Here is a 24076-nt window from a genome sequence, read left to right as displayed (position 1 = left end):
AGCTGTTAGCTGATAGGCTTAGGCACTTTTGTATATTACAGTCACTACTTCCTGTTTCCATGGCGAAAGGGAAATGAGCGTCCCCTGGCAAACAGAGCTTCGTTGGCTGACAGTTGAGGTCAGAGCCTTTATTGATCTGCTGTGGTTGGGGCAGAAACACCATTTGGCCCTGTGCGATGCCTCACAGCCGCCTGCTGCTCTCAAACTACCGTCTGCTCCCCGTGGTATCTCACACTTTGAGAAGGACGAGCCAGAAGATAATCGGCATTATCTGTTTTTTTGTTTTTTTTGCAGGCTATAGGGACATAACAAAGTGGGCTTCAATTTGCTCTTGTGTTCATTTAATACTGTTTAAATTGTGACAAAAGATGACATATTCATGTGCTGCTTTGGCAGGTATTACCCATCTCTCACCACATTAGTGTGCTGTTGGCAGGTGAGCAGGAAACACAGCTGTGGTCTCCCGGAAGTGCACACCCTCTCTGTCCATCTGATGCAGGTGAAACAGTTTAGATGCACCCCAAAAACCTGGCTGGGTTCCTAGAACCAGCAGGGCATAGAGCGGTGAGTCCTTGAGATATCATTCCAGCCACATTGGCTGTGTGAGTGTGAGTGTGTGTGTGTGTGTACACCGCACAACGTTCATGTTTGTGCGAGTGTGTACGCGCTGCAGTTGCTCCATGCTGGACGTTTCGAACCAGACGGAACTGGTCAGTTTCTCGTGTCATGGCAACTTACAGAGGTCGTCCCTCAGTTTGGTATTCAGCAGCACTGCGGGGGCTTATCGCGGTGACATCATTTTGTACGCCCTGTACTCTGTTAAGCTGGGGCCTTCACCACGTTCAACCACAATCAACTTTGTGAGAATAATTATGAAATGATTAGAAGATTCCGGTGTCTTCTGCATCAACAGCTTGTTTCTAAATGTTTTTGCAGGATTTGCAGGTCCAGCCGTCCCATAGTTTACATTCTCTCAATATTATAATTATTTTAAATCGAGAAGTGCAAATACAACCATCAATGCAATATGACTGTATAGAAACCAACACATTAAGAACGAGTGAGCTTACACCTCTGTGGCTCCTCCCCTCTCCTTGAGGCGAGCGGCTTGAAGCTACTTTAGCTCTAATTAGCATAACACACCCAAATCTCTTTAATGGTTCTGATGCATCAATTTGTATGCAACATAGGTGGAGTAGTTAAACTGTTAAAGGAAAATCTTGATATTGTGAGAAATAATATAAGTATTATTTTATTGTATGATAAATAAAAGTTAGAAGATCAATATCGTGCTCATGTTTAAATATAAAGCTACCGTTAGAAGTTAGTTAGCTTAGCTTTGCACAAAGTTTGAATACAAGGGAAACAGCTGGTCCGACTCGACATCTCTAAAGTTTTAAAAAAAAGGTAAAAAAGTGTTAAAACAACACATGGTTTTACTGGGCATTGTATCTTAGCCGTGCCCAGTAACTTGCTGAAGTAACTTTCTGGCAAACCACACTGCTGTAGTCTTGGCACACTTGTTTACACATTTAAAGAAAAAGAGCCAAAGTTGATGTTTCCATTCGTTGAGGCTAAGCTAAGCTGACAGTAATGGTGGTAGCTTCATATATAGTAGATCAATATGAGACATACACAGAAGAAGAGAGAGAGAGAGAGAGAGAGAGAGAGAGAGAGAGAGAGAGAGACAAACAAACAAACTTTGGCCAAACCTGTGCATCATTAGGTGTCATCCAGCATCTCTGGTCGGGCCTGAGAAATCCTCTTTGAAGCTTTGCTGCAGCTCCAGTAATGAGGGGCCCCATACGTGAGGGGCACCCAGGGCCCCTATTGATCCAATCTTTGTAAAAATGTTGATTATAAACGTACCCTTCACATGCTTCATCAAAGACAAGAGCCCTTTTAGCCACTAAGTGCTACTCAACTTGACGGCGACTGATGCCGTCTCCCTACTGGGCTGTGATGCACTGCTGATGTTTCATGAGGGATTTTGTCGAGTCATTCCGTCATTTTATCTGTCTGTTGAACTTCAACTACTTTTAATCATCTGTGGCCGGAACTGGAAAGTGTTGATTGATAAAGGATTGTTCCAACGACGTGACACATAGAGCAAGTCTTTTTTTGGATTCTTTTGACGCTCGCCGACATTTCTTTATTTTAAATGTATTCTGCTGGTGGCTCTGAAGCTTTCACATTTTGTTCCATTTCTATCTCTCTAATTAGACAGTCCATTCGTCCATTTCTGTCCTTACTTACACTTGATTGCCATTAGCACCTAAGGCAGGTGATCACATTTTACTTCTTTCATGGATTCTTTTGTAGGATATATTGGGTGCAGATCATCGCACCCTGAACAGGAGGATAATCCCTGGTGGGAGACGACCACCAGGGATTAGTGACTTTGTTCCTGCGCCATTCAACAGGAGCTACTCCTCTTGTATGAGTCAGGTTTAGAATACTTAAACACCCATGATTCCTTTAATAACATTTGATCTTAAACTTAAAGCATCATTTCACAATTAATACTAAAGTCTGAACGTTCAGATTAATAATAAAAACAGTTGAATATAAATGAGTTTAATGCTAAGGCTAATTTCACTAACTGCCAAATCTCTGCTTTATATTTAAAGCCAATCTTGAGCATTAGTAAGCGGTGTACAGAAAGTAGAAAACTTAATGAACGATGGCATTCATACAGCATTACAAGTACACATACAAAGTTGAGTTATTCATATGTTGAACGCCTATCAGCAGAATGTGTCAGTGAGCATTTGCAAGGCAACGTGAGGCCCTGAACAGAAAACGTGTGACAAAGTGCGTCAGCGAGGAGCGGCGCTGGACGCAAATGGACATTTTAAAGTAATATGGTTAAGTGTCTCTAAAGAACAGCTTCCAATATAAAAACTAAATTGAACTGCCTTATCTGCATGTCACTCCAAATGAGTGACAAAAAGTCTGAGTAAAACTGTAGGTTGTGAACTATATGGAAGTTCTGGAAGTGCTGCCTCTCAGAAAGCGCTTCGGTAAACCATCGAATGCCTGAGCACAAAGAAGCAACACCTTCTGTAAGGAGCATACAACCTGCATCTCTGAGAAATGAAAAGATCTGAACATCAATGAACCTTTATGGGGAATATGGGATCTCAGCGTGCAAACAAATCCCCACCTTCTTTATCCTTCAAAGAGAGATTTTCTTCTATTCAATAAACACACTTTCAGACCGTGTCAGCATCCAAAGAGGGTTTGAATCTGTGACGCTGCTCCCCTCTTTGGTAGTGTTTGGTGTTTCTGTTATTTTGTCCACACTTGCTCAGGCTCTGAGGTTAGATGTGAGGTGATGTGGTATTCCTGTTGCCAGTGAAGAAGGCCATGAAAATGAGCTGTGATCAAGATGGCAGAAGTCAGTAAATAAATAGGTCTTTCATTTCCATGATATGGAGTCACTTCAAATGAACAAGGGTCTGTCACGAGATTACCACACACACACACACACACACACACACACAAACTCACACATTTACCTTTTCACTCAAACGAGCAACTCACGGTGGAAACGAACATCAACATGTGTGCTAACTATCAAGTTTTGAATTCCAATTTTTTTTCTCAACACTTCTCAGGAGCATATCTTTATGGATAGTTTACACAAGTTTCATTTGCTCATTGCCTCTGTGCACACGGTCAGTAGAAAGGACTCACAAATAAAACCTGATGATTCTGTGTCACAGCTGATTTAGAACCGATGCCGGATGCTGGATCCATGTTGTGATTATTTACGTGCAGTTATCGGTGACGAGGAGGGCTGCAACCAGCGGCGTCTTGACTGTAATCGTGTGAATCACCTCCGGCTATATACAACCTACTTGTGGTAAGTTAGGCTCCTATTCATTCTACCCGGTTTGAAAGCAATTGCCAACCCAAGTTAAACTAAACTACGTCCACCCCGGGGCTCATTGTTCTTTCACACAACTCATTCAGGCAGATGGCTGCATATGCTGGAGGTTTATGAGTGGAAAGTATTCACTGTTGCGAGCATGATAGAAACACATCCGAATACTGGGGTACCAAAAAAAAAAAAAAGAGAGTTCACAGTGAAGAGCTTCCAGCTCAATGCAGAGAATGAGATTGGTATTGTGCCATTATCATAATCCCTCATCTAATCCAAACTGTGGTTGATGTAATTCATGCTCGCCCATGATGAGAGGCCAAGGAGCTCGGGGAAGCCCACCTGAGCTACCAAACGCCTGTGTGGGAGCTGTATGCACAGCCCAGTGAACTGGACACATCAGGACGGATTGAGAGGAGAAAACACACACACACACACACACGCGCACGCACACTCGATCGCAGAGAAAATTAAAAGTTTATGGAAAACTTGTTGATCGGAACCTTTGGGCGATGATCATTGAACATGCTCGCGGCACACTGATTAGCACGTACAAGTGGAAAAAACAATTAGCTATGTAAATGCAGGTACTCAAATGTAATGACCCGAGATGAAATTAATTTCTTCTAGTTGCAGTATTTTGCAGTAGGACCAGCTCTAAAGCAATCATAACCCGCAGCCATCACACAGCACTTAGTGAGGCGCTGTCATTTATTTGTGAACTGTAAGGTGGAAAGAAATACACTGCATGGCATAGATACCATTTTTGGATTGTGTAGAGGCTTTTCTAAAGATTAGGAAGATGGTACAATGTGAACCTTACAACAAGGAAGAGATTTAGAAGCGGAGACAGGCTGTGGTAAGCGGCTTAGATTACATGCAGAGGTCGGTGTTAACAAGCTGAAACAGTTGAATCTACAGATTTCCTGCCACTTTAAAACCTGATACCAAGAGAGACTAAAAGTAAGATGTGAAGTAGTGAAAATAGACCCAGTTAGATGCAGAGCTTGAACAACAGGGGAGAAAAACAGGGCTGCAAAGGTTGAGCTCTGGACTCAGAACTCTATGTGAAACAAAACTAAACGGTCAACTGGTCGAAGCATCAGCACGTCGGCAGCAGGACATCCTAAGGTCTGCTGAGGCAGAGACGGTGGATGAACTGAAAGAGCAGAAAGAAAGAAGATGGAGATGCTTGAAATGACATCGTGGGCAACCAACGATGTGGCTGTCTCCTCGGGGCCAGACACAGGGGTGCTTACACATATCACGATGCAAAGTCTTTTACAAGGTCAACATGCTCGGCAGCAGAACAAGTGCCTGGCAGTCGCAAATGAGAGCTTACAAACATATAACATACATTTTACCCAGAAGCCACTGTATGAAACTTACTTTAGAGAAAGAGTTTCTACTTATTCACCGAAAGTGAAGGTGGCTAAGAGAGGCTATAGACATTGGAACATCCTTTTGGAAAAACTGAGATAAAAACTATAAATTCACCATTTTGCCCAGACTATTGCAGAATCCCTTATGCTGGCATGTAGTTGGTTTGTTGCTGTTTGGATTAACAAAGGAATTACAACTTCAGAACTGTTTTCTTATCTCCCCAAAAGGTAAACTCTTCCTTGAAGGGATCCTCATCCGCTATCGGCTCTTGTGCAGATGTGTGAGTCGAAGGGAAAAGACAAAACTATTCTACCGTACCTCAAACATCCAAGTACGGTTGCTACATAAGGATACGGCTACACTAGATCCTCTGATGCTAAATGTTTGGATGACCTCCAATCATCACTGGATTAAAAGAAAGGGGGAGGGGCAGTATAGGACAGCGCACTTCCTCTTTTCTGTCTGACAGCTGCCTCTCTATTTAGCTCATCCCAAGAAACAATGCCTCTCTTGAGTCCTCCTGTCAATCAACTTGAAGAATTGACTAGACGAGTGACTATCTGCCATCCATCCTCACTTCTTCCTCCTCTGGTCTCTGGGTCTTTTCTGTGTCTCTAATCATGAGCGTCCATACTGAATATTCACACTCTTCCCCCTCTCTGGAGGTTACGCCTGATGTCGAAAGGCTTCCGACAAAAGAGCACTCCAGATTAATGTGTGTATTTCTGCTGATTGATTCATAACATTAGTTTTAGTCGACTAATTCAGTTGATTAATACAAAGCTCAGGAAGCTTTTAAATTACAGATACTCAATCGAATTAATCACAGAGAACAAAGTTCAGTCGAGCAATGATCCTCAAACCCACATCGTTTATCCATTTCCTTAGCTGTGGTGTTTGGAGTATTGCATCATACGTTATATTTGTTCTGTCTTTCTGAGATCTCTTCTTCTCTTGTGCTGAGTTGCTTTTGAGCGCTCAGCGGAGTAATTGTTACATTTTTTATTTTGACCCCAGTGCCTGTTTGCTTCATGCTGATGAGCAGAGAGAAACCGCGGAGGGGAAATAGACCCAAAATATGAGTAAAGAAGAATGATTGGAAACTCACTGTAGAAAACCCACGGTCATCGTCCGATCTCACCTGGTAAAACAGAGAAAAGAGGATAAGGAGCCATTTGGCTGACTCGGGGGTGAACCATAGACAGATAATGAGGTCAGTTATTATGTTTTAATGGAAAGACACATGTGATAAAGACTATGTTTTTGTAGGCAGAATGTTCCCCTTTTCTGAACAAGGGCTATATTGTAGATATTATTTTACCCTATACTCCGTCACAATATATAACACAGCTCGGCCCAGTTATTGTTTTTCTCATCAGATGGTTTTAAATGCACTCTCTGAAAAACAACAATGCATCTCTTCCTGCCAAACACAGCTGATTTCACAGCATCTTCACTGGATTGCATCCTGTCGAACATGGTCGACATCCATTATGTGTGCCATGGGGCAAATATCCAGTGCGATCATCTGAAAGGACTCTGAGGGTTTTGTTAACATGGCTTTAAGAGCTTCGACACATTTCGGAGCACGGCTTTCTTGGAAACAAGTTTCCTTTTCGACAAAAAAAGGTGAAACGACATGATGTCAAATGTGCCTTTAGACACGCGTTGAACTGCACGGTCACTGCTGGGAAATGAGAGATGTGCATTTCTATTCTGACACAATCTTGGCTACGCTCATGTTGAACCGTAACTTATTGTGACTGCATTTGTCAACAAAAAAAAGAGAAAGTTGCAGCTGACATGCTTGATTGAAGAGTGAAAGAAGGGACCACAGTGCCTCAGCTCCACGGCCTGTTTTCTCTCATTAGAGCTCGACTTGGCAATAAATACGGCCCACATCTAAAACTCTATCTCCTCTTCAAACAAAGCAATACACTTTCGAATGTTAAATAAGAGAAGACATTTGTTTTATAAAAGGAGCATTTTCCATATTGGCAACTTTGATTGGTCTGATGATTTTATGTTGGCTCTTAAACCAGATAAAAAATGTGCTTGCACATCTGGGTTAACAGACCAAAGAGACAGACATTCACATAGACAGGAAGAAACTTGTTCAGCCATTTCTGCCTCTATGCCTCTGATAGTTACATGGAATGAGGGGTAGCGGCGTTGGAAGAAAAATAGATTTAGTTGGGTCCTTGAAGCTCAGAGGCAAACTCTGTCTGTCTTCTGTCATGGCCTGTGTGATAACTGTCAATGGGGATGCATATGATGTCTATCAATCATTCTGTAATATAGCCTAAAGTTATTCTGATCATACTCTACGAAATGACAGATTCTGTATTTTGACGGAAGTACATGTCGTGCTTTAAAATGCGTGAAGCCTTGGCATTGAGACTACGTGGGGAGGAATCAACATTGTCTGCTTGGATTAAGGGCCCCTAAGAGACAATTATGTTCAAAGGCTGTTGTTGAAGAGCAAATCAAACTGGGTCTCAATTTTGGCTGAATGATTTTGCCCTAGATTCTTCTTGAGATGGCAATTTCTGTGGCATCATGAAGCAGTCTAAGAGTGGACATCTGCTGCCTCGTGCATTTGAGTAAAACGTTACTTGTCACGTATCACTGAAATAAAACACCACTTACTGTAATGACATGAAATCATCCACAGACACAGAAGACGTATTTCCTGAAACGCTTCAATATATATTTCATTCCATGAATATAAAACATAAGGATACAATAATGAGAGGGGATTTCATTTCACCATTGCAAGCATAACACAAATCTTCAATATGCCTAATATTGGCAATATGCAATCTATAACTAACAAAGTCATTGTAACTTATTCAACAACCCAGAACATTTCATTTGAACTACATAGTAAGATAAATTGCTTGTGCCAGTGCTGAATAAGGGAGCAGATTATTCATTTCATAGGTAAAGTTCAGAAATAATGTTCCTTTTTAAACACCTGAGACTCTATATTTGTGTCCTGTGCAGTTGTTTAGATGTGGACCAGTGATGTGGCTGACCACACACATTTTATAGTCCTTTCCCTTTTGTCCTTTTCCACACCAATATAGTATATTTATATATAAAAGGGTGCTGTAAAGGGTAAAGCACACTAAAAGTGTGTAATATAGTCTTGAAAAGATGCAACATTGACACCAACATTTATAACACAACATGTGTTGGAGTAACCTTAGCTAAAAAACGCTGCTCTCATTTTTTAAAAGGCTTTTTATAAAAATGGGACAATATGTTGTGACCTGTTTTTAAAAGATTTACGGCTTCAGAGGAACAAATAGGTTCGGGACTGACTGCCAGAGACGGAGTAGAGACGTCAGAAAGTAATGAAAGATGTTGGTTTGGGTGTTTTTACAGGATTTGTTGAAAATAAGACCTATAATATAATGTTTTTGGTACATTATGCAGAAAAAGTCGTCTCGATAAGTAAGTAACCACTATCCAATTTGAAGATAAGCTTTTGTAAATTTAAATGATTCACCCATTGTTGTGAACAAATAGGGAAAGTAATTGAGACAAATATAAAATATTGTCTTTAGAGATGTTACTTTTCTTCCTCGACCCCTGTGTGAGGAGATTGGGATCCACTATGTGAGCAAGCATTAGGGCAGCCTGTGAGTTAATACCTCCACAGCTACACGTGCTATTCATCAGGCAGAACGGCCCCTGCGGGGGGTTTCTGCATTATGGACAGTTTTGCTTCACACGTTCTCAAGTCGGCTGCATACACACTGCTGAGCATGCAAACCTTAGGAGAAACTCAGGAAAGCCGGCTGTCTCACATTCAATTTTTAAAAATGTTAACATCTCAAGCGTTTTAGAAGGTGGTTCTAATTTGTCTTGTTTGAGTAATGCAGAAACATCCATCAAGACATAGCCAACAAACAGCTCCTTTTTTGAAAGCAGCTGTGTTGCACTGAAGAATACTTGAACATCATGTGAATCGGAGGGAATCCTGGTCAGCAGCTGTCATTCTGCATTATTAATGAGTCTGTTTAGCCTTACACTGCCATGACCGAACATTATCATACATTTAGATACATCGTGCGCTGGTTGTATGAACGCTCTGTGTAGTTTTGTTGTCAATTGTAAAATCAGAAATGACATTTCTGTAAATTTTTCCATCTCCCTTTTCTTGAGATGAAAGGCCAAGCTCCCACTTCTACTAGAGAGGTGTTTTTATTACAGGATATATAAGCGAACTATAAACCAGAAGGACACCTGCTGCAGCGCTGAGGTCAGGTGGTAGTCTAAGTGTGGAGCCCCGGGTCTCTGCAGACCAGCGATCAGCAGCAGAATGACCTTGTTTATCAAAGTCGAGCGGAACACCGGCAGTATCAGGAAAAACACGGCTCAATCCGCTGGGGAAAGATGTCCAATTATTTAGGAAGGGACAGTTTGTAGAGAAGCACTTGTCCTCGTAGCAGATCGCAATTAGAAAGGCAAATGATCAATTAAAATAAAAGAATCCGTTGCCATGGAGAGTTTGTTTGTCTGACAGTGGTTGTGTGAACTCCTTTAGAAGCACTTTCAAATGTCAAGTATGGAGATGAACTTTTACTCCATTGTGTCCAGGTCTTCATCAAAGAATTTTTTATAATTTTTTTTTCTGCCTGACACAGAATCATTAAAGTTCTTTTCTAATCTAATCGTGAAAGAGACTCGGCCTAATTGAGGAAACAAAAGGATAATGATAAAAGCTTCAGTCTTTTCCCGCCTGGCGTCACAGGAGAGGATTTCATTCCGAGTGATCTGTGTAGGGACAGTGATTTGAAAATGAGGTGACATGAGTTGACCACGAGCAGTCACTCTCTCATCTGGCGGTGTTTTCTATTTGTGTCAGCCAACATGTGTTTCTCATGATGGGAGCTGACACCTCTCCCGGAAGCAGCACGGCACATGAAGAGTGGCAAAGTGGAGAGGCTATCGGAGAAACAGTTTCACGCCGGCGGCCAATCACACTCTGATCACCTCAAATGTCTAAAGATAATATGTGGAAATGGCAGATATGCTAAAGAAAAATCTGCCTTGTACTTCATGTCTACATTTACACAATCTGACTTTCTCCTCTCCTGTCTCTTAAATTATTATTATTATTATTAGCATTTTCCACAATATGTCCTGGTAGTTACTTTGACCTCATGTATTTTATGTTTGAACTAATTTATTCCCAGGCTGCATGTCTTGGTGAAATGGGTTTATGGTTAAGAAATAATGGGAAGGTTTTTCCCACATTGTTAAAGGTGACTTAACAAATATATGGAGTATATGCGGAGGTGGAAAATGGACAACTTTTAAAGAGTTTCCACATACATTGATGTTAGTAATGCACAATTATTATTGCACAATAGCTGAACTAAGTGTGAAACAGACAGAGAACAGACAAGAGAGAGTTCTACTTCTGATCATCTAACTGTTTATGATTCTAACGACTGGTTCGGGATCAAGCTTTCCATCTTTTTCAACGTGCTTGGCGATGGGCCCCTCCGAAGCGAGGTGACAGAGGCCCCCAGTGGCAGAGGCCGTGACGTAGGTGCATCAGCAATGAATCACCGGGAGTCGATGCCCCCTGTCTCAGTCTGAGCTGCTTGCAGATGCACATTCAATAAATAAAACACAGCTGTGGAATCATTAGTGTGGTGCAATCTGCAGAAACAAAGTCTCTCCTATAGACTCCCAAAAAATATACCTGCTGTATACCAGCAACATTTGATGCATCTCCAATATGTGGAGTCTCTTCATTATTTACTGTATTGTGGCACTGCCACTGTTGCAGCTGATCAAAAGAACCGCCCCTGTAGTTTAATAAGGAATATTTCATGCAAAACACATTAAATCAGATTCTGCACATATGTGAAAAATCACAATTTAAACTTATCTCGACTTAGTGCCTCTCAAGTCAGTAGGTGTGCCACATAGGCCTATTCTGAAAGCACAGAAGTCGATGCTGGTGCACGCGCGCGCACACTTACTTATGAGTCATCTCATCGAAACTAAAGCACTTTGTCAGAGGCGTCCCTTCACGTTACAAGATCGCGCAGACTCAATCTCAGTTTGGAGCGCGACACTTGTCGTGAGGGTGGCTATATAAGTCCATTCAGCATCTACTCTTGAAGGATATACTTGTTTCTTCAAACAAGTGAAGGAGGGAGGCATCTAGCCAACTACCTGGCAATCTGTACGGCTCTACTGGATCTCCTCTAAAGATTGAAGGTGTGAATGAAGAGCTTTTGTTCTGCGTGCATTATTTGGAATGTTCTTATTTTCTCGTGCAGGACTTAATTTATTAAGTGTTTTGTCTTTCGTGATTGCAATGTATGTTTAAACTTGATTGTGTAGTATAGAGCTGGAAACAAGTATAGATAGCAGGCAATAATAATTCAACTTTCACTGTTTATCCATCACTGAGCCAGAAAAAACAATCTATCTTTCCGGACCAATTAACCAAGATTATATTCATATAACTACTGGAGATTGAAGTGTATCACACAATGCACTTTCATTTATAGTTACAACACTGTTACACTCGTGCGATGCCTGTTTTATGTGCGTAAATTCCTGATTACGCGGCACAGTTGAGATATAAAAATAACCAACGCTTTTGATTTTCTTCCCAGATTCCTGTTGATATCCTGACATGAAGCTCAATTTACTTGGCACCACCGTGATTCTGCTAGTTGCCTTCTTACCGCTCTCCGAATGTCGGGCTTTTGAGAGCCGTGGCGGTGCCCTGCGCGTCCCAGCTCCCCAAACCCAAAACTCCCAGCAGCAGCAGCATTCTGGCCCCATCCTGGAGCGACTCGGAGAGGAGTATTTCCTCCGACTGGGCAGCGGGGACACTAGCTCTTTCCGATCGTTGCCCATGTATCCCGGAGGATCACCTGACATCTACAACAGAGCATTGCAGCTCCAGCGTCTTTTACAAGGGAGAGTTGGAGACGTCAGTGCGCTCATGAACGGCTTCGCAGACCACGGGGACGAGTCGATGGAGAGGGGAAGGAGGTCCGAGGACCCGCCGATATCCCTGGATCTGACCTTCCACCTGCTGCGGGAGATGATGGAGATGTCCAAGGCGGAACAGCTGGCCCAGCAAGCGCAAAATAACAGAAAAATGATGGAGTTCTTCGGGAAATGAAGACCTCTTTCCATCCGCCAAAGATCTCCCTTCTCTTTCTTTTTTCTCATGCATTTTTTTCATCAGCACAAAACATGCTCTGTACAATATCGTGCTGCTTTATCACTATTATTTATAGCTTTAACCTCAAACTATTGAGCGTAAATGGGCTTGACTTGATCCGATTGTACCATACCATTTTAATGTTTAAATATGTAGAATCACACGTTCTTCATATTTGAGATGAAATACTTTTGGTTGAGACATGAAATACTGCATTGAAAAAAGTGGCGTTTTGTTTTAAATTATGAATCATTGTATTTATGATATTTTTGTCTGTTAATAAACGTATGTGCAACCAGTCATTTTTTGTTGTGCAAGAGAACATATTATATCTACACTACCGTTCAAAAGTTTGGGGTCACCCAGACAATTTCGTGTCTTCCATGAAAAATCACACTTTTATTTATCAAATGAATATAAAATGTAGTCAAGACATTGACAAGGTTAGAAATAATGATTAATATTTGAAGTATTAATTTTGTTCTACAAACTTCAAGCTCAAAGGAAGGCCAGTTGTATAGCTTATATCACCAGCATAACTGTTTTCAGCTGTGCTAGCATAATTGCACGGGGTTTCTAATCAGATATTAGTCTTCTAGGCGATTAGCAAACACAATGTACCATTAGAACACTGGAGTGATCGTTGCTGTAAATGGGCCTCGATACACCTATGGAGATATTTCATTAGAAACCAGACACTTCCACCTTGAATATTAATTTACCACATTAACAATGTATAGTGTGTATTTTTGATTCATTTAATGTTATCTTTATTGAAAAAACAGTGCTTTTCTTTGAAAAATAAAGACATTTCTAAGTGACCCCAAACTTTTGAACGGTAGTGTATATGTTTTAATAAAAAAGTAAAAGCAATGCTAACACTTCTGTGGATGTCCTACATAAATTAATAATAACTCCCATTAAAATGACCAGTTACTTTAATCACAAATTCAATTTACATGCACTTTTCCAATGTTTCTTGACACGTATATTTGTAATCTTACAGAGGAGAAATTGAATATAAGTTGACCGTAGGTTGAGAGAGCAAAAATGTTCACTGCCTCTGGAATCCACACAGATTGATTCTAACTGAATATAATAACCCTATATGGTGTAACCATGGCATTGCTCTGGAGCCTAGTCGTGGGTTAGCGCCGTGCCTCCTCATGCCATGCAGGCTAAGAACACACATGTAGCATTCTCTCTCCTAAACCCTTTTCCCTCAATAAGCAATTCTCATACCAGAAAAAGGCAATCGCACTGACAGCTGAGACAAGCACCACTGATAGCTAATGAGTGTGAACGTGTGTGTTGGCGTGCTGTGCTGACCCTTGACCCTTAGTGTAACCAAACAAGAGCTGTGGGTGTGAGTCATCCCATTCTGTTTGGCCCATTGAGCTACTTGGGGGCCGAGTGCTGCATTGAGCCGGTTTGTAAAGGATCCAACTGACTGAGAGACGGGGAGCAATAATTAGATGGGTCTCAGTAGTGGAGTCACAGCGAGATGAGACTATTCCCCGGCAGCCAATAGATAACTGAAGGTTTGAGGCACACTACAGTCTGATGTGTAGTCGGTCGTAGGCAGGAATGGTAACACATCCAGACTGTAGATAACAACAAGCTATACAAATGGCACTAATTCCTTCTCTAGATGGATTACCTTTGCCAAAAATATTTGACACAGAAATAGAAGAAGAGATAAAAGACGAGAGGAAGAGAAAAAACTGTATTTTTCTTTGCACATGCGCACACAAAGACACACAGGGGGGTTACATAAAGAAATGTCATTGGTAATTCAGTCCAGGGGAAGGCCTGAAGTACCCAGATACATATAACAACAGTTGTATTTTGCGAATCCAAACTTTGAGAAACACAATACTTTAGGCATTTGTACAGTTCAGTTTTAATGATAATATATAAAACTGTTACATGTCAAAATGTGATGTTTTGTCCATGTAGGAAAGTTTACATGGGTTATACAATAAAGTATACAACACATCATTAGGTGTATGACATATTGAAATGTCACAGTGAGAGTTTTTTACTCTGCTAACCTACTCATAAAGTTATACCAGTCATAAAAAAAGAGTACGACCGGGAGGGAAACCCGAGGCCCTCTTGTCATGCTCGCTAATGATGGAGTTTAAGCAGCGAATCACAAAAGGTCAGCGGTATTAAACATTAAAATATTCTGTAGATAACCATCCATAGCCTGCTTGTCATTCAGGATGTCAAAAAAAGCCAAAATGTGTATAACCAGACATAAAACATATAAAACCAGTCAGCATGCAGTGATGCTCGCTCACATAATCCCAATATAAGAGAGAGAGAGGGGAATTGAAACTTCGGTCTCTTCCTTCAGATCTAGCTCTGCAACTTAGAGTTTCCCTTCGGCGCAGATCTAAATCTGTCTCGTGTTCTCCAATCTGGGGGAAAAGTATCACAACTGACCTGAAATAATTATCTAGCAGCAAAACTTATCGTGCTCCGGAACTGCTTTTTGTTTCCGGGGCCGGCGGCTGACAGCTAGGACGAGGCGGCGCTCTTGGCTGCGCTCGGGGAGGAGTTGCTCTGCTGCGGAGCAGAAGGTTGGACGGAGGCGGCTGATACAGGCTGGGCCCCCTCGCCTTCCTCTGGGTCTGCTTCTCCGTCCTCATCCTCTTCATCCTCGTCTTCGTCATCTGTAGATGCATAAAGTCAAAAGAGAGTCAGCTCGCTACAAGTCGGAGCTGGAAGCAGTCGATCGCCGGCCCCGCCCACTCGCTGCGTTCACCTTGGAGGAAGTCGAGGCCGCGCAGGGCCGTGCTCTCCTTCTTGAAGTCGACGCTGTAGTGATCCATGTTCTCGTAGCCGCGCTCCACTTTGTCCAAGTGGGCTGTGCTGGATGCTTCTGCAAGCCTGAGTGCAAAAGGTGCAATTTGCATTATTTCTGGTGAAAAAATTCAACAAACAAATCCCCTTTACATGTCACATGTAATCCATTTGTAATGTTTAGCACGTTGCGCGGGTTATTCTGGGAGGAGGCCCCAGATAAAGACAACGATTTGCAGCGTTTCGCAGAATCACGGTCGGATGGCTCCCTGAGAGCAGGTGTGGCCGCATTGGGTGGGGGGGGGGGGGTGTTTAAGTGCAGTTGCATGTTTGGTGAATCATTCACAAGAGCAGGATTATAATCCTGGATTGTCAATATGTTGTTAGATACTGTACTGTGTTTCCCGTGTGTTCTGTGTGTTCTTTGGCGCATGCTGAGACTCACTTTTTGAGGAGAGGCTTTGTGTTCTGAAAGAGACGTATAAATATGATCAATATTGATAAATGTTACTATTTTCTAAGGATGCAATACACACAATTCGAATCCCGTTTGGTATTGACTCTGACCTGTAGAAATAAAGCCATTTCCGGCTCCTCCATAGTCTGGATACCCAACTCCACCACCTTACAGCTCTCCTCCAGGTGGTCTCCATACTTCTGGGTCAGGCCCCGGATGTAGTTCACCTTCTCTTCCTGTTCGGCGGTCACCTTCTGACTCATCTCTCTCTTCTTCCCCTCCAGGATGGAGTAGAGCTGGTCAAACCTCTCACACACCAGCGTCTTCTGCCTCCGGCCATTCTCCTACGCAGTACAGGAGTACGGGACAGGAGAAGACTTCATTAATATCAATCACTGCTCGCAGTCTTATGGGTGAGAAATGTATGTAAACGCTACTCAAGGGTTCAACTGAGTTGAGACGATTACAAAAAGTTTGTAATAGTTGTTGCTTTTTCTGTCGTGTAAAGTGCTGTTAAACCCAAATATTCTGGTTCGCCTGTCTCCTGCCCGTCAGCTCCGTGCAGGAAGGGACAGAGAAGCTCATTCTGCTTGTTCGTCCTGAGTGACACCACTGAGGGTGACACATGGGGGCCACTCCAGTTCCCTCCTTAATATGTCCAACTGCGGCACATGAACCACCACAAAGCTGTCTGTCCGTTCCCCCCGGCCCCATCAATCTACACTGCTCATTGAAAATGTGAGAAAGAGAATGTAAGACGGACCGAGGCACCGAAAACATCAATTTCCGCCCTCTCCACCGACATCTCGCAGACAGATAAAAGTCTGAGGGGGGCGGCGACAAGGACACACGGCGTCAGTTTGTGCGCCTGTGCGGATGAGTGCAGGTGAGTGCAGGTGCATTGGTGTGTGGCTTGCTGCGTGAGTGAGTGGCCAGTAGGACGCTGACCTCTATGACACGACAGGCCTCCTCCAGCTGACTGATGATGCCTTGCATCCTGTCGTTGTTACCAACCATCATGGCAATCCCGTCACTCAGCTCCGTCTGCGAGGTGGAAGGGGGAGGGGGGGGGAGGGCGTGTGAAGAACAAACACCCATATATATTTCTGATCCCCTCATGATTCAAGATTCAAGATTCAAGATGTTTTATTTGTCACATACACACACAGGGTGTGCAGTGAAATGAAGCCTCACCTTCTTTGACTGGTAGATGCTGGTGATGGGCGCCACCTCACAGTCTTTGTGCACTCCAAATACTTTGCACATGGAGCACGTGGGCACGCCGTGGGTCACGCAGTAGATGTTGATCTTTTCTTCTGGGTGAACCTCGCACATGGGCATTTCTTCCTTTCTCTCTGGCGCCGGCTTGCTGCTGTTGAGGTTCAAAGGAAAGCGGGTTAAGTTCCCGTCAAGGCCGTACAACTCACTGCATATTGATGTGACATGTAATGTCGGTTTGATAATGTCACAGGTGCACCTCTTGGTAGCTTATTGACGATCCATCAGTCTCGCCTTGCCGTGCACATTGGCTGTCAGCACCGTAATCAATACGTCACTATTACACTGTGTAGAATACAGGTGTGGGTGCACTTGAACAGCGTTGTGTTCGATTTCGTTGGATGTCTATCTTTTCTTTAGAACTCACACTCGCATTGCCAGGTCAATTTATCCCATACAAATCAAAATATCCGTTAATTATTTGTAAAACATTTAACTTACAATAATGCCATTACATCGTGATGCAGTGTGATCTGCAGTCAGACATGCCTTTAGGCTGCACGGCCTGAACTCAGATCAGGGAAATCCTCTGTGTAGATAGATGACTCAAACCAGCTCTCTGACTCAGGAGCCACCGGCCACACCACCAACTTCTCCACTCATTGCCATCACGCCACCAGTTTATCCTCTGCTACTATCATCTGTTTCTTTCTCTCTGATTTCTGGTGAAACTGTAGTGAAGTGATCAGGAGGGACTTAGATGTTGGTCCTTTGTCAAGAGAAACTGAACAGAGCATCTCTGTGTATCTGATCTGTTTCACCTGCTGGACTCCTGTTTGAACATGTCGATGATGTTCTCAACCAGCAGGTTCCTCTGCAGCCCGTAAACACCGTGCCTGTCCAGAACCACCTCGTGTCTGCAGGACGGGCATCGGAAGCGGCCGCCGGACGTCAGCGAGCCCCCTCTTGTTGGAAGGTACGGGTTGGAGGCCTGTAAACAAGTACAATTCAAACCTCATATTCAGTAGAATGGGACATGGTTTTAACTGATAAATCAATCTCGTTTGCAACAATGCCTGACATAATTCCACTCAATAGTAATGAAAAGTGAATCCAATGAAATTACAGTCCATAATACAAAAGTAAAACCCTAAACACAGACTAAAAACATTGAACTGCCCTGCTATTACTCCCAACCCGGTTCACAGCTGTTCCAATGAAGGGATCAACAGCAGAACAACAACTAAACCTTAAACTTCCCCGGCTGTCAATGTTTCCTGATGCTGGTGATGATTAATTATATGAATATTGTTTGTAAACACAGCCTGACTTGTTTAAATGTGATCAGTTGCGACACAAAGAAATCCATCTGTTCTGCCTGAAATACTATACTATACAATATACACGTTATAAACATGTAATCTTTGTTGCCCAAACAGTTACTGGTTTGGCCTTGAATGAAGGGGAAGTGTATCCAAATCTCCATGGTTCAAATGACAACGGCAGTTAGTTGGATATACTTAAACCAAAAGCAGTGTTCCTCAAGTTTGGAAATATGTTCCCCATAAAGTTTCAACTATCTAACCCGATCAGTGCCATTTTTTCTTCAGTTGCTTACCTGGAAAACATCGTTGGCACATTTTCTGCAGAGGTTGTGCTGGCATGGCAGGATAACCACAGGCTTTGTAAACATCTCCAGGCAGATGGGACAAATCAGCTGTTTCTCCAGGTTATCCATGGTATTCATTTTAGACGAGCGCTTCTAGCAGGACGTAAAACAACAACAAAGCCTCCTCAGATAAAACCACACAAGCTGCGAAACGTGAGAACCAAAATACACGAGCTATCTCGTGTAGGCCCGAGTCAGGCAAGAGACTATAGGCCGGCCGCTCTTGTCCCCGCGGGTGTGGGCTCCTATCTAGCTGCGGTCAGTTCTGTTTTTAGCAGCTATTGCTGTCACGTCAAAGGTTGCCATTTTTACCGTGCCCATATTTGAAACGGAGCAGGGGCAGTGCTGAACAGCTGCCTAGCAAACTCACTAACATGCATCCGCTACAGTGTTATCAGAGGTGACTGTGTGTGTGTGTGTGTGTGTGTGTGTGTGTGTGTGTGTGTGTGTGTGTGTGTGTGTGTGTGTGCGTGTGTTTGGGGGGTTAAAGGAGGGGGAGGCTTTACATCACATCTAGAAATCAGTTATTAATGACGTCCAGGCCACCATGTGGCTTTACGTAAATTGCAAACCGCCAAAATTCTCCGAACAAGTAGCTGCACAGTAGATGATTGTCAATGTTTTCACACATAACGTTTACCCTGGTACATTTTAGGTCAAAGCAGCAACTTGTTGTAGCCTACCAAAGATGTCCGCTTCTTTTAAATGAGCTATTAGTTGTTGTATTCAACCTTTATTTTATTCCTCGATCCATCAACAACATTACTAGTAAAGACAATGAACAAAAAACAAACCCGCTTAAAAATATTTGAGGGTCGTTAATCCTCAATCGTAGAAACAGTTTTAAAATAAATAACAGGGATTTGAAGAAGAAAAAATTCCTTTGGAGAATGCGGGCATCGATCCCGCTACTTCTCGCATGCTAAGCGAGCGCTCTACCATTTGAGCTAATTCCCCTTGAAAGATTCCAAGAGGTGATATACTATTTTGAATTACGCTATGTGTCTGTCGATAGTCTAATATGTAAGATATCTACATGTGACTTAGTTAGATCTCTTTGTGACTCAACTTCTTCTATGACATTATATAACATTATATACTTGCAGTATAACACATGTGGTGCCTGTGGTGCCATTCACAGAAAGAAAATGCCGACAGTTGAACTTTTTGTTACTCTAAATTGGAACAATGCTCACGTAGTTGAAGCTCACGTAGTGGATAAATACAATAAATTGCTAAATTCCAAGCAACTTTTTACATATGTGTACATTAATTGTTATACAAGAGCCTTACATTTCCGCATTGAGACATCTCCCTTCGATAGCTCAGTTGGTAGAGCGGAGGACTGTAGTGGTTACATGGCGATCCTTAGGTCGCTGGTTCAAATCCGGCTCGAAGGAGAATGTTTTTCGCTGAATCCTTTTTATTGTTGTTGATTCAAAGCTTTATTGGTCTACATTTTTCAGGAGGAATATCCCCTGAAAAATATTTGTTTGCACCTTTATTTTTGCACTACAATAATCTGAAACTTCTCCTCATGGTGGCAGGCATGAGTTAAGATCCCTGAAATTTTTGTTCGGATGATATTTTAAAGCTTGATCATGGAGGGGGGAAAGCAGCAGATATCAAGGTGTTTCATCACACATGGTTCGTATTGATTAAAGTAAGATTAACTTAAATAATTCGATATTTTTTCTACTCATATCAGAAGCACTTTGGGGTCTTATAAGCACACCTAATGTTCATTTTCATCTGACTTTTTTCCTCTGACTCATCCAATATGACATCCGCCTTCATTGCACCCCTGTTCCTTTTATAATACGGCCACATGGAGATGCTCACACAACAGAGCCAGTGAGACATATAAACATCATAGTCATATGTTATCACTGAAAATGAATGCATGTCATTCTTAAGCCCCCTCTCACAAAACATATATCACTTTTATATCCAACTGTCAACTCAAAAATGTGATTTATAAATCTTTGAACATTTAAAATAGCTGACTTGTTCAATATATATATATATACACATACTTTGTGATTAAATCAATTTTAATTAGTCTTTTAAAAGTCTGAACGAGTATGATTACATATTCCTTCACAGCAGGGCAAAGGATTGCGTGAACGCTCACCATTTAGATGACTCAATTAAGAAGATCCTCTTCTGGGTTATGTCTTTGTGGTCGAAGTGAATTCATAGTTTTTGAGCCATTACTGTCTGAAAATATTGCCGTGTCTGCTGGTAAAAGTGCAATAAAGATTGAAGATTGACAAATTAAGAGCAGGGAGAAGATTGCTTCGGCGAAATGTAAAAGCCAGACAGAAGCTGCCAGTTTAAGGAGCTCGGCGTGGCCCTCCTGCTCCTCTATCGGTACGTGTTAAGGTCATAAAACACACACATGCACTCACACACAACCACACACATAACGGTAAGCTCATAAGTAAGATCAAAGTGTATATGGGACCGGGACAGGGTACGAAGCAAAGGGTGCCATCTGCTCTGTTGAATATTTCAGTTATGTGGGAGTCATATTGTGTTCATACAGATGGTGAGCAGTCTGTGATTAAAAAGGTCTTTATACGCAGTCTTAGATAATCTGCTCTATTTCTGCTTCTTCATGTTTGACCTTAAAAGATCGAGTGAAATGACGTTCGGAACCTTAAAACATCACTTGGGGGGATGAAGTATCAAAAGATTATATATAACTAGAAATACTGTCACCTTGCTGTACATGTAATCCTGTTTAAAATGAGTAGTACACAACTACTAACCATTGTAAATGATCAGTGATGTAATGCACTTGGGATTATCACAAATATATAAATAATGGTAATTATAAAAGGTAAAAAGTATCAACATTCAATGTAAGCAGACAACACTTTTATTATCATGATTGGTATTTCCCATAATATGTTATGATTAATTATATTAAAAAAGTAAAGTAAATCAATAGTTTGCAATGATCACAGACAGTTTACAGATACAAATCTGTAATAAATGTGATTAAAAATGTAGCAACGCAGGCTAAATTAATCTGGAGTACAAGTGAAATTACTTTGTTTATTAGGTACAAATACATAACTCATATTTTCTTTTACAGCAAAAAAGGTAAATGAAGTTAGTAATACCTTGGTTGTTTTTGTTGCACTCATTTCAAATGGACAAACTACAAATTAATAACAGAGCTGGTTTTCTGTAAACACTTCATACTTTGGCAAGTCGAGTGTACAGAATGTTTAATAATGTGTTGAATAAGAAATGCTTTACTATCCATTTCATTTTTAAACTGTGAACTTCTGCCATGTAAGACTTCCCAATGGCTTTGTGTGGAGATCTAACAGATCAGCAAGGAGTCTTTCCTCAGTTCTCACATCCGTCTGTATCATTCATTACCTGCTAAAGAGAAGCCAGGTACATGTGTCAAATGTACTGAAAATGTAACCAGGCATTACTAAATAATAATACACATTGAAATGAAAACACAGATATGTTTTACTATCTTTAGTTCCTCCACACTTACAGGTCTTATACTTTATTCCAAACATTTTAGGACATTAGGACAGCTTCTTCTTGAGCAACTAGTAGTTATCTTCGCATTGAAAATGCGGAAGGTTATGTTTTGATCGCCGTGTATTTATTTATTTATTTATTTGTATGCGTGTTATTCGCAAAACTCAAAAAGTATTGAACCGAATCGCATGAAATTTGGTGGGATGATTGGTTATTATCCGGGGACCAGTTGAGTAGGTTTTGGGATTGATCGGGTCAAAGTTCAAGGTCAAAGGTCATGAACAGGTCAAAATCTTCTTGAATCGCATGAAATTTGGTGGGATGATTGGTTATTATCTGGGGACCATTTGATTAGATTTTGGGATCGATCTGGTCAAAGGTCAAGGTCAAGGTCATGGAAAGGTCAACATCTTTTTTTTACCATAGCACGATACATTGTTGTCCAATTGGCATGCAACTAATGCCAAAATGTTTAGAATTCAATGCCCAATCTTGTGATATGCGAAGGTATGCGCTCTACCGAGTGCCCATTCTAGTTATACTCAGTGGTCATGAGGTGGTTTAGTATGGATTAGCCGGTGCAAGTATAAGTACGGTTACAGAAAGTGGATATGCATGATACATGAAATGGGAACCTTCAGTTTTGGAAATGGCCTTTGTAATTTGTAGTCACTTGTCAATAAGAAAGAAGAAATCAAAGTGATTTCCACTTGGGGTTTTATGTAACACCCTCTCACATACAATGACGTAAACGAGACGTCATCCGGTTTTCACAGTCCCCACTGCAGCCCGTGGGCTTGTGTGCGCTCAGCATTGCACTGCTTCCCTCCACTTGGCTTTAACCTCACACCCCCTGCACCACAAGGAGTGTGGTCCACATCGCCTCACCCCGACATTCAGAAGGGAAGTGAACCAGCGTGATTTGACAACATCCAGCAGCTGTGTGTTTACACAGCAAGAGCCTGTCTGCATGAAACAGGTTACACTGAGGGTACAGCACACATGTATAACGCTGGCACTACTATGAACTCATCCATATTCACTCTTGTGGATCTCTGAAGTGACTTTAGAGACATTGTGCAACTTAGTCACTTCTTTTAGCTTGTGGCTGTGACCCAAAGAGGAGAAGTTATCGAGAGACTTAGAAGGGTGTAGTGCAGCATCATCATCAAGTTTTTTTCTCTTCTGTCTTTTGGACAAAGATAGTGTAAATCTATCAAGAAGTGTGTACAGTTGTTGTGGTTCTGTAAATCAGGTATACGATAAATACAAAGCATCCACCCTCTGGGATTAATTACCATTTCAATCTGAATGTCTCAACAAGTGGTAGAAATTCAAAATGAAATGATCGACAACGAAAGCTAAACTGTAGTGTCAACTTTTTGTTAAAATGTTTGGCAATTGTGTAAGATAGCCGTAGTGCAAGATCGGACCTCCAACCAGTGCCAGTGTGTGAGCTTCAACATCCCAGTCCATCAACCTTTGAGGGTTTAGATTGGGTTGTTGTTGTCGCTATCACTACACATCTCATTTTTCCATCCATATTATATTTAAATAAACAATGCCATTCAACAAACAATCTGAATGTTGATGCTTATAACAGGAGCATTATAGTGTGGTGTGTGTTGAGGAACTGTGGCCGTAAAGCCCACTGGCCCTTAATGCAGTAAAAGAGTGCTATCTAGTGGTAGGGAGAGGACAGACGGTCCATTAGGGGCACGACTGTATATTCACATTGCTGCACTCGCCACCTGAAAAGGAGGTTGCACTTCAACAATGGGATCAAAAACAAAGTTTAAAAAGTAGCACAGCCCAGATTTCAATGTCTAGGAGGACAAAGTACAAACATTTCTCTTGTTTATTTGGCTCACATCCCATTGGGGCTTACAGTGTACTTGTGGTTAGTTGTTATGATTCTACTCCTTGAAT

The 24076-nt window shown here is 41.8% G+C and overlaps 2 protein-coding genes and 1 non-coding gene across 3 annotated transcripts; 2 read left to right on the top strand and 1 right to left on the bottom strand.

Annotated features, from left to right (window-relative positions):
• Window positions 1–11428: 11428 nt before the first annotated feature.
• crhb (corticotropin releasing hormone b) lies at window positions 11429–12763 on the top strand. The gene is made up of 2 exons (XM_056434570.1): window positions 11429–11515; window positions 11920–12763. The coding sequence occupies exon 2, from the start codon at window positions 11940–11942 to the stop codon at window positions 12435–12437; it is 498 nt and encodes a 165-aa protein (XP_056290545.1). The 5' UTR covers window positions 11429–11515; window positions 11920–11939; the 3' UTR covers window positions 12438–12763.
• Window positions 12764–14190: 1427 nt separating this feature from the next.
• On the bottom strand, window positions 14191–18994 carry trim55b (tripartite motif containing 55b). Its single transcript, XM_056434564.1, has 8 exons — window positions 18584–18994; window positions 17787–17956; window positions 16942–17119; window positions 16696–16791; window positions 15858–16091; window positions 15736–15758; window positions 15253–15377; window positions 14191–15160 (listed from the first exon to the last, which is right to left on the bottom strand). Exons 1-8 carry the CDS (start codon window positions 18710–18712, stop codon window positions 15006–15008), a joined length of 1110 nt encoding a protein of 369 aa, XP_056290539.1. The 5' UTR covers window positions 18713–18994; the 3' UTR covers window positions 14191–15005.
• A 954-nt stretch (window positions 18995–19948) lies between these two features.
• Window positions 19949–20034, top strand: trnay-gua (transfer RNA tyrosine (anticodon GUA)). Its single transcript is given in 2 exon segments — window positions 19949–19985; window positions 19999–20034. It is a non-coding gene; the product is annotated as a tRNA-Tyr (tRNA).
• Window positions 20035–24076: the final 4042 nt, after the last annotated feature.

This window comes from Pseudoliparis swirei, chromosome 16, assembly GCF_029220125.1.
Source record: "Pseudoliparis swirei isolate HS2019 ecotype Mariana Trench chromosome 16, NWPU_hadal_v1, whole genome shotgun sequence".
In the NCBI taxonomy this organism is placed as follows: Eukaryota; Metazoa; Chordata; class Actinopteri; order Perciformes; family Liparidae; genus Pseudoliparis; species Pseudoliparis swirei.
Note: the sequence above shows the minus strand (reverse complement) of the source record. Positions and strands in the feature narration are given on the sequence as shown.

Bases quoted from the DNA above. Each gene is read 5' to 3' on its own strand.
- crhb (XM_056434570.1), top strand. From the start codon at position 11,940: ATGAAGCTCAATTTACTTGGCACCACCGTGATTCTGCTAGTTGCCTTC.
- trim55b (XM_056434564.1), bottom strand. From the start codon at position 18,712: ATGAATACCATGGATAACCTGGAGAAACAGCTGATTTGTCCCATCTGC. The intron at 17,957-18,583 runs GTAAGCAACTGA...ACTTGTTTACAG, and splicing joins GTGCCAACGATGTTTTCCAG to GCCTCCAACCCGTACCTTCC. The intron at 16,092-16,695 runs GTCAGCGTCCTA...TGTACTGCGTAG, and splicing joins AGGCCTGTCGTGTCATAGAG to GAGAATGGCCGGAGGCAGAA.